The 15689-nt window shown below is 40.5% G+C and overlaps 1 protein-coding gene across 2 annotated transcripts in view; it reads left to right on the top strand.

Moving 5' to 3' along the window:
- MON2 (MON2 homolog, regulator of endosome-to-Golgi trafficking) overlaps positions 1–15689 on the top strand; it is a 522785-nt gene that overhangs the window by 219549 nt on the left and 287547 nt on the right. For both annotated transcript variants that reach the window (XM_033958262.1, XM_033958263.1), the window contains exon 14: positions 2258–2439. In XM_033958262.1, the coding sequence (XP_033814153.1) occupies positions 2258–2439 (182 nt within the window). The remainder of the gene's footprint in view (positions 1–2257; positions 2440–15689) is intronic.

Consider the following 15689-nt stretch of genomic DNA (forward strand, 5'->3'; position numbering starts at 1 on the left):
CTTGTTGAACTATATAAAGTAGTTGTTTCTGTTATTTTGTCGTGTTTTGAACTTGAGCTGGGAGGGAGGATGTGGGGTATTTTGATAATTATTAATGGGGTTTGTGAGAGCTGGATGATATTGGCAGGGTATGCTTAGTTTGTTCTATTGCTGAATGAGATGATGAGTTTTTTTGGTTCCTATAGTTGCTCTTGAGAGCTGGTTCAAAAATTTTGTATTTTATTACTTGACAAACTATAAATAAAAATCTAATGATTTTTAAAAAACAAGAACTTTTAAATGACTGAAGGCTATCTTTACCTTAGGTGTTTGCTCCTGCCTGTAAATTATATAACAGTGCTAATGGAGGGATCTCCTAGAAGTTGAATACATTTTTTGCCTTTTACAGGTCTTTTTTTTCTTTCCATTTGAAGATAACAGAAGAACCTTGTATGATATTTCACTTCTCTTCCCACTCACTATATTCTTCTAAATAATTGAAGTGTTCAAATATCAACATCATTTTTTTTTAAAGAAAAATGGTTTTTTTTTTATTCCTTGTAGAGAGATTATTGTTTTTGTGCAGCTTTATTTCAGAAGAAACATTTACATGTTTACATTTTATTGGATCACAAGATCATAACCATTCATGAAGAGCTGTGCACCATCTTGACTCTGAAGTGATAAAAACTGGAACATGTAGAATGAATTTCATTCTCCAGGACTTACCATATTTTTCACTCCATAAGACGCACCCTAGATTTAGAGGAGGAAAACAAGAAAAAAAACATTCTGAACCAAATTGTGTACTAATATATACCAGACTGTACACCCAGCCCCCCTCACTCCCTGCCAGGCTCTGCACCCAACCCCACATTCCTTGCCAGGCTAAGCACTCTGTCCCCCCTCGTTGCTAGACTCTGCACTCTGTCCCTCCACCCTGCCAGGCTCTGCACCATTACATAAAACATTTTTTTTGTTCACATAGCACATCAAACATCAGAGCAGTGAATACAGCAAAATTACATAAATATCTCAGCAAAACATAATGCAACACACAAAGATCAACATCTCCATCACCAATATTTCCATAATAACATAGAAAACCTATAACTCTATATCAGTATGCCCCCCATGTTGCAATAACCCCTCCCCGTGTCCCTCCAAATAACTACCCCATTCAAGCCAAGCAATCCAACTTATCAGTGAGACCCTGTGTTCTGATATGTCTCAGAAATCAGATAAAAACAACAACAACCCATAAATGCTACCAGTTCCCCAAACCAAAGCTAAACATCTCCCCCACTACCACCACATCTGACTGAAGAAGAAATACAATGAGTCCTGGATACCGAGAGGCTCCTCACCATTAATATACTGGTAAATGACATGCTGGCTGAGTTGGAAAAGGTAATTTGCTCCTTACCCAGCAGGTTGCCACGTGCATGCCCAGTAGATCAGGTATCCCATGAATTTGATGCTGCCGGCCCGTGCACGTGTCAGCAAGTGCATTAGCTGTATGAACCCAGGCAGACAGCAAGAGCGGCTGCGTTGAATTTCTTAATGAAGGGAATAGGAGGCAGACCCTGGGTATGTAGGAGCTCACAGAGAGGCTCTTACGCTCGTACATGAGCGCCGTAGGAACTGCTCCCGTCCCCCAGCTCTGGTTTCTGAGTGGAGATCGCCCACAACAAGTCCCACCCTCTTCTGACGCAGCTTCCTGTTTCTGGCAAATGTGAAACGCTTGCGAGGGAGAGAAGTTGTGTCAGATGTGGTTGGGGGATCGAAGAAGGAAGGCTGCGGGATTTGGTGGTGGGTGAGCTCAGGTACCGGACTTTGACAGGAGGAGGAGGGGGAGGGAGTGGTGCTGACGGCAACCGTTTGTATCCAGCCATTTGTATCTTCGCTGCATAAGATGCACCAACATTTCCACCCATTTTTGGGTGGAAAAAAAGTGTGTCTTATAGACCGAAAAATATGGTACATTCTTTTCCTATCACTATATTGAAAGTCTTAGTACTTGTGAACAACATCCATCTCTATTGTGTTACAGGAGTTTTATTCTCAAGGACACATCTATAGGGAAACTTACTGTATATGTTTCTCCTAAAATGAAAGTTGAAAGACATTCTTTTGAGTAATGAAAAAAAATATTTTTCAAAATAAAATGTGATTTAGCTTCAGAATTATGTCTATTTTTAAACACTACATTTCATATCTTAAAACTGGTTAAAACTAATGCTAACTTTGTAACAATTGATGTCTTGGGTTATTGCAGCACAGATGAAGCTGCCACTGAGAATATTTTAAAAGCAGAAATGACTATGGCGTCGCTTTGTGGAAGACTCGGCCTTGTGACACCAAGAGATGCCTTTATTACAGCTATTTGCAAAGGCTCCTTACCACAGCACTATACACTCACCGTACTGAACAGTTCATCTGCTACACTTTCCAACAAATGTAAGAATCATATAATGGAGGAGATGATGGCATTCTTACTTATTATTTATATCTGTTCATGCAACCAAGCATTGGCAATCTCAAATGAATCTTTATTACTTCAGAGATATTCTTAAGCAATTTCAGATGTTACTTACTGATTTTGCTTATTTGACTTTCTGTATAACTTTTGTATGCCTTTATATACAGTACATTTAACTTAGAAAATATTTAGTTTATCTTTAAACAGTTATGGTAAGATTTGAAAATAATATGAGTGGAATCTGTAAGTAATATATTTTATTAAGATATGCTTCGGAATTAATTTAAGTAGATTTACGGGGCAATTATTAAAGACATTTATGTTGGTAAAAAGATGTTCACCTGTAGAACAAAACCCTTTGTTCAAGAAAAGGAGGCAGGGTCAGATATTTCATTCTGAAGTAGATATACTTTGGATATGCAAGAACCCAGGGTAAAGAATCCCCATGGTACTGGTGTGCAGCAGGATTTAGAAAGGCAAACTCTTTCTAAGGCGTTTGTTTCCCTTTTAAAATTGGCTAGCAGGCCCTTAGGTAGAAGCATTTGGTATACAGAATTTCAAGATTTCTTTCCATGTTATCAATTTCACCTTTGGAAACAAAGCATTAAGGAGAAAGACCTATTAATGACAGTGACCAAGCTTATTAATTTTTTCACTGAAATGATGAAGAAAGGACCAGTCGTTTTGAATCACATTTACACCCTAGTTCTAAAGACTGCAATGAATTGCTTCAACTACTCCTTCCAAAGGGGTTAAATACAAATGCACATTTGATTCACTCTTCACTTACTTTGGCACCAAGACCTGGACCTCCTAACTGACATCAAGATGGAAACATTCTACAACAGATTCTGAAAACAATTAAAAACTCTCTTCTTTGAAAGCATATAAACCATAGACAACTAACTTGAAATACCTAATGTCATTAAATCGTATATGCAACTCAATTGTTATACCAGTACAGTTATAGAAGCTCTATTCTCCCTTCCCCATTACTCCGTTCAAACTGCTGTAATGTAGTATATACATTATTTAATTCCTTATACAAGTCATCTTGAACCTGTTTCCTTTCGTCTACTAGTCCAATCTTCTATCTTGAGTATTCTTGACTATTGCAATATTATTTTTGTAGGCTCTCCCAAGAAAATTATTAGAAAATTAAGTGTGGTCCAGAACACGGCTGTCCGCCTTATTTATGGCTAAAGAAATGGGAGCATATCACCTCCTCCTATCAAAAGCTCCATTGGGCTGCCATTTGAATCCAGAGTTCTGTTCAAGTTTTCTTGTTTCTGTTATAAAATAACATTCAGTATGCTTCCGAGTTACCTAAACTCTCATTTTAATCTGAGTTATACAAACGAGTTCTTGAAGATTACATCTGTTTGCCTATCCCTCAGTAAAATTTTGGCAGTATAAAAGCTTTTGTGAAAAAATCTTTGCCTTTCAGGCAGCTAAATTAAATATTTGGCTCGCCCGGTGTGTGTTAGAAACCTCTTCTTACCTGGATTTTAGAAAACAGATAAAACTCAATTATTTAATACTTTTTTATATTTTTATCTTGCTTTGTAAATTTTTCCACATTCTTTTATACTGTATGCAATGCATTTTATAATTTATATATTTCTTCCATTACATGCCTTCAATTGCTGTCTTTTTAAATAACTCATACTGTTTGTATCTTATCCAATTGTGAACTGCTTAGAACTCTTGGGTATGGCGGTATATAAAAATAAATTTATTATTATTTATTTTTTATTTAGGCATAGCATGATTCAGAAATACTAGATTAGATTAGATATTGTAATCATGCCTTATCAGTGTGAGATCAAGGTGAGTTGCAGTAAATAAAAAGTACAGATATACAATTACTTTATTAAATAAGGACCAAGTCCTGTTCAGAATCTAATTCAGAAAGGGGATTTATCCCTTATTTGAAATGGCAGTGAGTATGTTAAAAAGTATAGTAGACTAGTGTTTAAGCCAGTTACATTAACGGGTGCTAGAATAGATTAGTCTGATTCAGTATGGCTATTCTTAAGTCTTACCCCCATATTCAGGCTCCCATTTCCCCTTTTACCTTCCCTATTTCCACCTTTTTTCACCAACTTAAAAATCTGTCCCCTTTCTCTGTCCTTCACCTCCATAGAACTCCCTCTCCATTCCCCCTTTTTGTTATTTCTTTTATTGTTCTTTTTCTTTACTTTTTATCAACCATGCTCAGTAGAAAAAAACCCACTTATCTCAAAAGCAGTTTAGGGGGTTCCAACATGGCCCTGTTTCGATCTCTTCTTCAGGGAACCCTAAAAAAGGGTTTTCTCTGAAATACTCTCAAAGTTGACCTCTATTATTGGTGGCAGAGAGCCTATGAAGCTGTCTTTAGAGGCTCCTGGTTAACTTTTTACTTGTATTTGCACAGCAGAGCAATATAAACTATGAGTTCTTCCAGCACCAGCTTAAGCTCAATTGGAATGTAATCTACAGTATTGTATGGCGCGCCATCACTCCATACCACAGTGAGTTTCCTTATCAAAATTTAAGAAGCTGCTCCTATCCTTCCACTTTTGGTCTATTTACTTTATATTTACTCTCTTTTAAATCTCCATATCTCTCTCTTTACTTATCATATCCTCTATCTTTTGCCCATTCATCTTAAAAAAAGCTTTCCTAAAACTGAAATAAAATTATAATAAAACAATAAATACTCTTATCAAAAAACAATGTTAACCAAAGGCCTACTCGTCTCCAAGGTTCTTTGCAAAGGCACTCGCTAAGGCATTCTGCTTCGCTTCGAGCCTTAGCCAATGCACCACAACAGCGATGCACTATCAGGGCAGCGGCTAAATAGGCCGGCATCTGACATCTCTGTAAGAGCGGAGTTAGCTCCCATGCCCAGCAGGAAAAGCACTTTCAAGTCAGCAAAAGTACCGCCAGGGAAGTGCTGGATGTAAAAGCTAAGAACAGCGCTTTAGTTTTTAAATAGCCTAACGTCTGACGTCTCTGTAAGGGTAAAGTTATCTCCCATACTCAGCAGCAAAATAACTTTCAAGTCAGCAAAAGTACTGCCAGGGAAGCACTGGATGTAACAGCAAAGCTCAAAAAGGTAGCGAGAGCAGACCACAGCATACGGAGGCGCGGAGTTTCAATGTGCATGCGCGGCTAAGGGTTTTATTATTATTGATTAGCCCTGCTTCTTTTGGCTATTGAAATGCCTCTGTGAAGTTAGGAGGATGTAGGCATGCTTTCTGCCTGGAGGGGGAAATACTTGGATGGTCTGGATGTTGCAAGGCTGGGAAGCATTTCTAGACTAGGTGCCTATAAGCCAGGCATTTTGAAGAAATATGTATAACTGTCTATTTCAATTTTCTCTAATTTTCCCCAGCCTCCTACCAGGCCACCACTGTTCTAGCCCCCCATCACCATTCCATTCCTTATTCTAACCACCCACCCAATTCTTTAGCCATCCCAGCACACCAGTATAATCATATAAACATAGAAAAAATGAATGCAGTTAAAGACCTTATGGCTTATATAGCTTGCCTAACCATTCCATCTACTATCTCCTCCTCTCCTTAGAGATCCAAAATATTTGACCCAGTCTTTCTTGAATTCACTACCTCCACTACCTCCTCCGTTAGGCCATTCCACGCATTCATCACTCTTTGTTTGAAAACGTATTTTCCAAGGTTACTTCTGAGTCTATCCCATTTTAACTTCATCATATGTCCCCCTCATTCCAGAGTTTCCTTTCAACTGAAAGAGATTTGTTTTATGCACATTTATGCCACCTAGGTATTTTAACAACTCAATCATATCTCCCCCTTTCCTGTCTTTCCTCCAGAGTATAAATTTTGAGATCTTTAGGTCTGTTCCTCTATGCTTTGACAAAGACCACTGATCATTTTAGCAACCTCCTCTGAACTGACTCCATCCTGTGTATATATTTTTGAAGGTGTGATCTCCAGAATTGTACACAAAATTCTAAATGAAGTCTCACCAGAGTCTTATATAGGGGCATCGATACCTCCTTTTCCCTACTAGCCATTTCTGTCCCTATGCACCCAGGCATCCTTCTAGCTTTTGCCATTACCTTTTCAACCTGTTTTGGCCAACTTAAGATCATCACATAGTATCACACCTAAGTCCCGCTCTTCTTTTTAGCACAAAACTTCTTCATCTCCCTAAACTGTAGCTAAGATTTAATGCTAAGAAATGCAAAGTCATGCATTTTGGCTGCAAAAAATGCATGACTTTGCATTTCTTAGCATTAAATCTTAGCTACCAATTTCTGGATCATTCTTCAAACTTTGCTAGGTCCTTCCTCATGTTACTTCATGCCATCAGAGCATATTGCAGATGTTGGTATCATCTGCAAAGAGGCAAATCTTATTAGACAGCCCTTCATCAGTATTGCTTACAAAACTGTTAAAAAGAACAGGCCTAAGAACCAAAACTTGTGGCACACCACTGGTAACATCCCTTTCCTCAGAACGATCTCCATTGACCACTACATTCTGTCGTCTACCCACTCAACCAGTTCTAATCCAGTCTTATCACTTTGTGGCCCATACTGAGGGCACTCATTTTATTTGACACCTGTGTGGAACATTGTCTAAGGTTTTGCTAAAATCTAAATACACCTCATCTAACGCTCTCCCTCTATCCAACTGTCTGGTCACCCAGTCAAAGAAATAGATCAGATTTGTCTGACAAGACCTGCCTCTAGTGAATCCAGGTTACCTCAGGTCCTATAATCCATTGGATTCCAGAGACTTCATTGTTTTAAAAAGGCTTCCATTAATTTACTTATCACAGAAGTCAGACTTAGAAAACCTGTAGTTTCCTACTTCTTGCTTTTCTCCACTTTTGTAGAGAGGAACCACATCCACCTTTCTCCAGTCCTGTGGTAGCACTCCTGACTCTAGAGAAGCATTGAAAAGTTCAGTCAGCAGAGCCACCAGAACTTCCCTAATTTCCTTCAGTACTCTCAGATGTGTGCAATTTGGCCTCATCATTTTGTCCATCTTTAGATTATCTATCTCCTCACAAACAGTTCTCTGTATATCGTGCAGTTTCTACTACACCTCCATTCTTATTTGTGTTTGTCTTCTGCAGTCCTGCTCCCAGCGTTTCAGCTGTAAACCTAGAACAGAAATATTTCAGCCTTATCTTTATCAGAAATAATCCAGCCTTATCTTTATCAGCTTCTACATATTCATTCCCTTCATCTTTGAGTCTCACAATGCCACTTTTGCACTTCCTCCTATCATTAACATATCTAAAAAATGTCTAATCCTCTTGTGTTATCGTTTTTCTTTCATTTGCATCTTTGCTTTCCTAGGTACTTGACCAGCCTCTTTTATCTTTCCCATATGTATTCATGCCTATTTTCCTCTTTCTTCAATCTTTTGTAGTTTATAAAAGCTAATTTCTTTTTCCTAACCTTTCCAACTACTGTACTACTTTTGAGAACCAAAGTTGTCTTCTTTTCTTCTTACTTTTACTTACTTTTTTTACAAAATGGTTTGTTACCCTTAAAATAGCTCTTTTCGGATGTTCCTATCCAGACAACTCATTGACATAATCCCCTATCTGAACAGTTCTTTTAAATTCTAGAACCTTTGCTTTCGAATGGACCTTCTCTACACCTACCTTAATATTAAATCACACCATGCAGTGATCACTGGATGCCAAATGATTACCCACTATAACATCAGAAACACTTTCCCCATTCGTAAGCACTAAGTCCAGTATGGCTCCATCCTGCTGGGCTTCATTACCATCAGCTGGAACAGTAGGAGACCATGTAACCAATTAACATCTGGCATATTAAAATCACCTATTAGTAGTACTTACCCTTTTACAGCTATATTTTGAATGTCTTCAAATTAAATTTCTGCTCACTTCTGTCTGTGAAGGAGGCATGTTGGTCATATCAATGTAAATACATTTTCCATTCCCTATTTCCATACTGGCCCACAGTGTCTTTTCCTGTAAATTCTGCAATATAACCCATATGCCCCCAGTCCATTAATTATTGCCACTGTGTACTCAACACACTAATGTGTAACACCGTGTCCCCTAACGCCCTAGCTTATCACAGTGGGAAACCCACAAATGATGTGCATCCATATTTGTTCATCACACCAACCAGTGTAACCACATTTGCTCACTACCCCAACCCACTGTGTGCTACAAAAACTTAAGAACATAAGAATTGCCGCTGCTGGATCAGACCAGTGGTCCATCGTGCCCAGCAGTCCGCTCACGCGGTGGCCCTTAGGTCAAAGACCAGTGCCCTAATTGAGTCTAACCTTACCTGCGTACGTTCTGGTTCAGCAGGAACTTGTCTAACTTTGTCTTGAATCCCTGGAGGGTGTTTTCCCCTATAACAGCCTCCGGAAGAGTGTTCCAGATTTCTACCACTCTCTGGGTGAAGAAGAACTTCCTTACATTTGTACGGAATCTATCCCCTTTTAACTTTAGAGAGTGCCTTCTTGTTCTCTCTACCTTGGAGAGGGTGAACAATCTGTCTTTATCTACTAAGTCTATTCCCTTCATTATCTTGAATGTTTCGATCATGTCCCCTCTCAGTCTCCTCTTTTCAAGGGAGAAGAGGCCCAGTTTCTCTAATCTCTCATTGTACGGCAACTCCTCCAGCCCCTTAACCATTTTAGTTGCTCTTCTCTGGACCCTTTTGAGTAGTACAATGTCCTTCTTCATGTACATTGACCAGTGCTGGACGCAGTATTCCAGGTGGGGGCGTACCATGGGCCCAGTACATGATAACCTTCTCCGATCTGTTTGTGATCCCCTTCTTAATCATTCCTAGCATTCTGTTCGCCCTTTTCGCCGCCGCTGCATAATGCGCGGACGGCTTCATTGACTTGTCCACCAGTACTCCCAACTCTCTTTCCTGAGGGGTCTCTCCGAGTACTGCACTGAAAATCCTGTATTCGTGGATAAGATTTTTGTTACCAACATGCATCACCTTACACTTATCCACGTTAAACCTCATTTGCCATGTCGTGGCCCATTCCTCGAGCGTGTTTATGTCACGTTGCAGGTCTTCGCAATCCTGTATCTTCACTACTCTGAATAACTTTATATCGTCTGCAAATTTAATCACCTCGCTCGTCATACCAATTTCCACTTAACCTACAGCTGCCTACTGTGTCCAGCTTAATCCTACCAGCCCTCAGCCCCACTTAGTCTATAAAACAGACTTGGAAAAAACAAAAACAACATTCACTGTAATCTAATTTTAGAATAGTCAGTGAACAGAATGAAAACATTCAGTAAGGGAATTTATCAGGTCCCTCAGCTGGGGATTTATGGTTAATGTAGCTGGACCTCAAGTGCTATTTAGGAAATGAATTGATCAGTTCAACTAATTAAATAATAGTTGTGTAATATGTAACCATGTAAAAGTTAAATAAAAAATAGCTAAATGTCAATTAATTGAACCAATCAATGCTGTTATTAGTTTTATTTATTTCTCATATTCTTTAGCAACTCTCCAGACCCAGCATAGGTTAACCTTGCAAGCGGGTATATATCTCATCAAGACCAGCAGGTGAAGACTGAGACAAAACTTTAGAACTGTACATATCATGTGACCCCTCCCTAATTACCTCAGTCTGCTGAATAGCCAAGCAGAACTAAGAAATATATACAGAAAACAAACAGGAGTATCAACAAATAAAACAGGAACACTGTTGGAAAATACAAAGGAACAAATGCAAATAGCAAACGTCCCCACAGCTACGCCAGCCAAGCCATAGCCGCTGTTCTTAATCTCCCTGGCCCTTGAAAAATACTAGAAACCGACTGAAAAATGAAAATCTTCACACAAGAACACGACAATAGACAGGGTGGGGTCCTATGCTAGTCTGGAGAGGTTAAAAGAAAGTAAATTAGCAGGTAAGAACCTAATTTCTCCTTGTAAGTGCCCATCCAAAAAGACTTAGCACAGTGTACAAATACAGCAACACATGAGGCTTGTTTGAACTGACCCAGACCCTAACTAAGTGAATTGCTAAATTTATATACCATTTATTTTTATATTGGCTTCTGACTAGATTCAAAATAGTTAGTTTAGAATATTTCTTAAGGCTATCCAAGAATGAATAGTGGAAGGAATAGAGTTTGGGTTGGTGGATTATTTGGCATAATAGGGTGGCTAAAGGGCATTAGATAGTACTTTGGTTTGATGGAAGGTACAATATGGTTTATTGGGGTTTTAGAGGACATGGGTACATTGGTGAATTGGATATAATATAGAAAAACGAAGGCAGATAAGGACTTAATTGCCTATCCAGTCTTCCTATCCATGCCATCTATTATCTCTTCCTCTCCCTTAGAGATCCTACAGCTGATATTCAGCCGGTGGCAGTCAGCATTTTTTTAAAACATGTACCGTCGCCAGTGAGATTAACCCCCAATATTTAGTACCAGGCTGTGTCCAGGCACCACCACTGAATATCTGGGGCTAACTGAAAGGGTCACAGATACCAGAGCATATGCGAGTCTTGACTAATATTCAGCTGATTGCTGCATAACTTTTTTTTTCAAGCTCCCCCAATCTCCCAAAAAAACCCTCCTTTCTTCCCCTTCCTCTAAGCCTGTGAGCCACAAAAACTTCTCCTATGTTGCCTGGAACGAATGCCGGAATCCCTCCATCATGGTAGGCCCCCTTGGGTCTACCTGATATCCCTTGTGATCCAGTGGGTCCATGGGGGCAGCAACAAAGGCCATTTGCTCCTGCCCTTTAACAGCTGCTAAGTAAACATGGTTGCCACAACCTCTTGCAGCAACATCAAAAAGCTTAGTTACCCTATTCAATCTACTATGAAGGTTTTGAGCATAACACTGGATCAGGGTCTAACCATGAAAGACCAGGTGGACTCTTTGGTTAAAAAGGATTTGTTTACTCTCTGAAAGCTTAGGTCCATTAGAGCATATTTTGATGCTTCATCATTTACAATCTTGGTGCAATCCCTTATATTGAACCAACTAGATTACTATAATATCACCTATCTGGCAATTTCCCAGAAGAATATGCAGCGATTACAACTAGTGCAAAATGCGGTGGTCAGGCTGAAGAAATTCTATCTTATAACTCCTTCCTACCAACTCCTGCTTTGGTTGCCGATAGAGGCACGTGTGAAGTTTAAGTTTGGATGTTTCTGCTTTAAGATACTTTTCAGTCTAGCCCCCAAATACATAACCGACCTTTTCCCTTTTTAACCAATAGACATAAGAGAAGCTCAAACTTGTTAGAGGATGTAAATTTAAAAGACATCACCAGCATCTTTTCTCTTATCAAGCAACATTATGGGGTAATGACCTGAAACAATTACTTATGCTTACCAATACTTATAGGGAATTTAGGAGACACCTAAAAACATATCTGTTCCTAAAGTACTTAGGAAGCTGATTGGCACAATCTTTCCCACAATAACTGATCTCTAGAGCTGTTAGTCACTAGATTTTAATTATGTTAGTTCTACTCAATCTGTAGCATTTTTAATCATTGTAAACCGCATAGAACTTCACGGTCCTGCGGTATATAAACTGTTGTTGTTATTATTATTTATGTAATACCATGAGACTATCGCAAGAGGTTGTGGCAGACATTTTCTTTTAGTAGCTGCAAGAGGCAGGAGTGAGTGGCCTTCACTCCTACCCCACTGGACTACCAAGGATATCAAGTTGACCTGGGGGAGGTCGTTCCAGGAGGGCTGGAATGGGGTTTTGTGGCTTGCTGGCTAGGAGGAGAGCTAAAAAAAATGTTATGTAGGTCCCAGTGGCTTTGGTTGGCCTAGCTAAGCTGGTTTCAACTTTGGTTGGCCTAGCTATTCAGGTTTCAACACTGAATATTGTTGGCACTCGCATAACTGCCATCTCTTCCACTTGACATGGGTGGTCAGAGATGATATTCAGCAGAACTGCCTGGTTTAGTGCCGCTGAATATTGGGGGGCCTATGTACTTTCCTGAATTCAGATAAGACTTCAGTTTACCACCTCCACCAGATGGTCATCACATGCATTCTCCATTTGTTTGGGAAGAAGTATTTCTTTTGGTTACTCCTAAGTCTGTCTTTTTTCACCTTCATCCTATGCCTCCTCATTCCATAAGAACATAAGAATAGCCATACAGGGTCAGACCAATGATACATCTAGCCCAGTATCCTGTTTCCAACAGTGGCCAATCCAGGTCACAAATACCTGACAGAAAGCCAACTAGCAGCAACATTCCTTGCTGCTGATCCTAGAGTAAGCAATGGTTTCCCCCAACTTGTCCAAACCTTTTAAAAACCTAGATATGCTAACCATTGTTCTGTTAATTCCCCTCTGGAGTCAATACGATGGATGTTTTATCTCAACAAACTGGATCTTCCAGAAAACCAAACACCTTTTTCCCTCTGCTCCTCCCGGTTAGCTGAGGAACACAGAGACTCCTGCAGTTTTTATTTCTGCAAACGAACCATGCAGATGTGCTTCTGATCTGCTCTGCTTTTTCATATTTTTTGCTTAAGATAATCTTTTTCTCAGTGGCTTTGGTGCCTTGAGACCCTTTTTGGAGGGGTTCTCTGCCTAGGAAAGGAAGTAGTTGCTGCAGAGCTGGACTGCTCTAGGGTTGGGGAGCTGGTGTGAGTACAGGAAATGGGCACGATTTGGCAGCAATGCAAAATGTAAGCGTGACAAGTCCGGGGATACCTCGCTTATGTTGTTTAGGGCCCATAGGGAGACATTGCCAGCCCCGGTGTGTGGCTTTTCCCCAGAATTTGTTCAGCTTATGTGGAGAACATACCTTATGGGCCCAGCTAGACTTCCATGCCAGTGCATTCCTTTGCGGAGGTCAATGCTCAGATCCCCAGCACCCCAGTCAGTACAGACCCAGACTGACTTACTTGGCACACTGATACTATGCTGGATACTGCTTCCACCCTGGATAAAACTGATTATCTTTGTGGAATAGTTACACACGATGTCTCAGGGAGCCCTGATCTGGGTGATGACCCCTCCATCCTGCGGCTGCTTAAGTTGGCCTCTGTCTACCATTTTATTGTGAATGCCACAAAGGAACTGAAGTTAGATGCTCAGTCCTCCTCATCTCAATGTACAGTCATGAGCTGTTCCAATGCTCTGACATCCTTTTTTCCAGCAAATCCAGATCTCATGGCTCATGATAGCACAGCAGTGGGAGACACCAGAGAGTTCCTTCAGACTGACTAAAGCTATATCTTAACTTTATCCTAAGGTGCTGGAATTTCAACAGCTGTTTGAGCAGCCGAAGGTTGATTCACGGTGGTCAGGTTACAAAGCACACTGCCTTCCTTAGTGATGCTTAAGGATTCTCAGGACTGCAGGGTGGATATGGTCTTGAAGCTCTTTGAGGTGTCTTCTTCGGGCATTAAGATGGTGGCAGCTGCCTCTTTTGCGGCACTTGCCTGTCACGCGAGATTGCACTGGAATCCATCAGTGGAAGAGGACGCCTGCCCCCAGCTAGTGTTCGAGGGGGTGGATTATATGGCAATTGCCTTTATGACCTCATAAGGGTTCTGGGTAAAGTTTTGGCTTATGTAGAGTCAGCTTGCATAACACTCTGGATTTGCCACTGGGCTGAAGATTCAGCCTCTAAGGTGACCCTAAGCAGACTGCCTTTTAAAGGACAAATACTTTTTGGAAAGGGGCTGGATGACTTTATGGCTAGTATGGCAGACCACCACCCTTAATCCCTCCCAGATAACAAACCTTGACCAACTCCTGGAGGCAGTTGCAGTAATAGTCATCCCTCATGTAGGTTTCACCAGAATTCCATGGGCTTATCTGACCAGAGATTTTCCCAGAGCTACAGACAATGGTATAGCAACCCCAGATGCCAGCAGTCTTCGGGTTCTCGTACCAACTCCACCTCCAAGAAATCCCAATGACGCCAACCGCGCCTCCACTTATTGAAGGCCAGTTGTCAGAGTTCCTCTAGGAATAGGAACTGATCCCCTCAGACGGTGCTGGACATCATATGGCAAGGACACATAACTCTCCCAGAGTTATTTCTGGATTCTCCAGCAGGAAAGCCATAGAAGGCATTAAAGGGAGATATATGAAAAAAGGGGAGATGGTGGGCATGGATGGGAGCATAGGAACAGGGACACAAAGGGGAATGCTGCATGGGGGTGGTATATGGACACAGTAGGGAAATGGCAGACACAGAAATGGCTAAACGTGAGGGAGAAGAGAACACAGAAGAAAGATGTTGGACTTGGGAGGGGGGCATAAGGTCACAAGGGATTGACACTGGGAGGGGATAAGGTAACAGAATAATGTTGATGATGAAGGCAGGGAGATGGGCACAGGGGAAATACTAGAAAGGAAAATATAGGAGACAGAGAAGGGAGATACTGAACATGGGGAAAAAACATACACAGCGATGGAAGATGAATGGTGAGCATGGGGAAAGAAGACATGTCAAATGGTCAGGAAACCCTGGTGAGTAAGTAGACAGAAGGAAATAGAAACCAGAGCCTGAGACCAGTGTGATGTGAAGAATAAAATGACAAGACAATAAAAGGTAGAAAAAATAATTTTATTTTCTATTTTGTGATTAGAATATATCAGATTTGAAAAATGTATCCTGCTAAAGTTGGTAGTAGACATAACTAGAGACTGCAAAGCCTAGGCCATGCTTTTTTAGCTTCCAGCTAGCTTAGGGTTCTCTCTGACCAGGGGACAGTTGCCCTAGTTGCACTCCCCTAACACTATTCCTGACATCTATGACCGAAGTATTGTGTTAGCTTGATTTTTCTATGTAGCATTCTATAGTAATTTGACTTCAATTTTCTCAATAGTGGAGGGATTATTTGTGAGGAGGGGGGAGACAGGTTTTGTTGATCCTTGCTCTGTATTATTTGTGATTTATAAAATGACAACTGTACAGAATATTGTTTCTTTTTATACTTTAATAAAATAAGTTCAATATAAAATCCTAACTATTTGAAGCTTGTGCAGATGAGAAAAGTTTGCGGGGACAGGCACCGAGCTCGCAGGGATGGGGTGGGGACAGGGACTGAGCTCCCGGGGACGAGGCCAGATTTTTTCCCCACGTCACTTTTGAGCCTATTCTGAGGGCACCTAGTGTATTTATAAGTCATCTGTGTGGATCCATGTTTAAGACTTTGCTAAAATCTAAATATATTACATCTTACACTGTCCCTTGAACCAATTG

The sequence above is a fragment of the Geotrypetes seraphini genome, chromosome 9 (genome assembly GCF_902459505.1).
Source record: "Geotrypetes seraphini chromosome 9, aGeoSer1.1, whole genome shotgun sequence".
NCBI classification, from domain to species: Eukaryota; Metazoa; Chordata; class Amphibia; order Gymnophiona; family Dermophiidae; genus Geotrypetes; species Geotrypetes seraphini.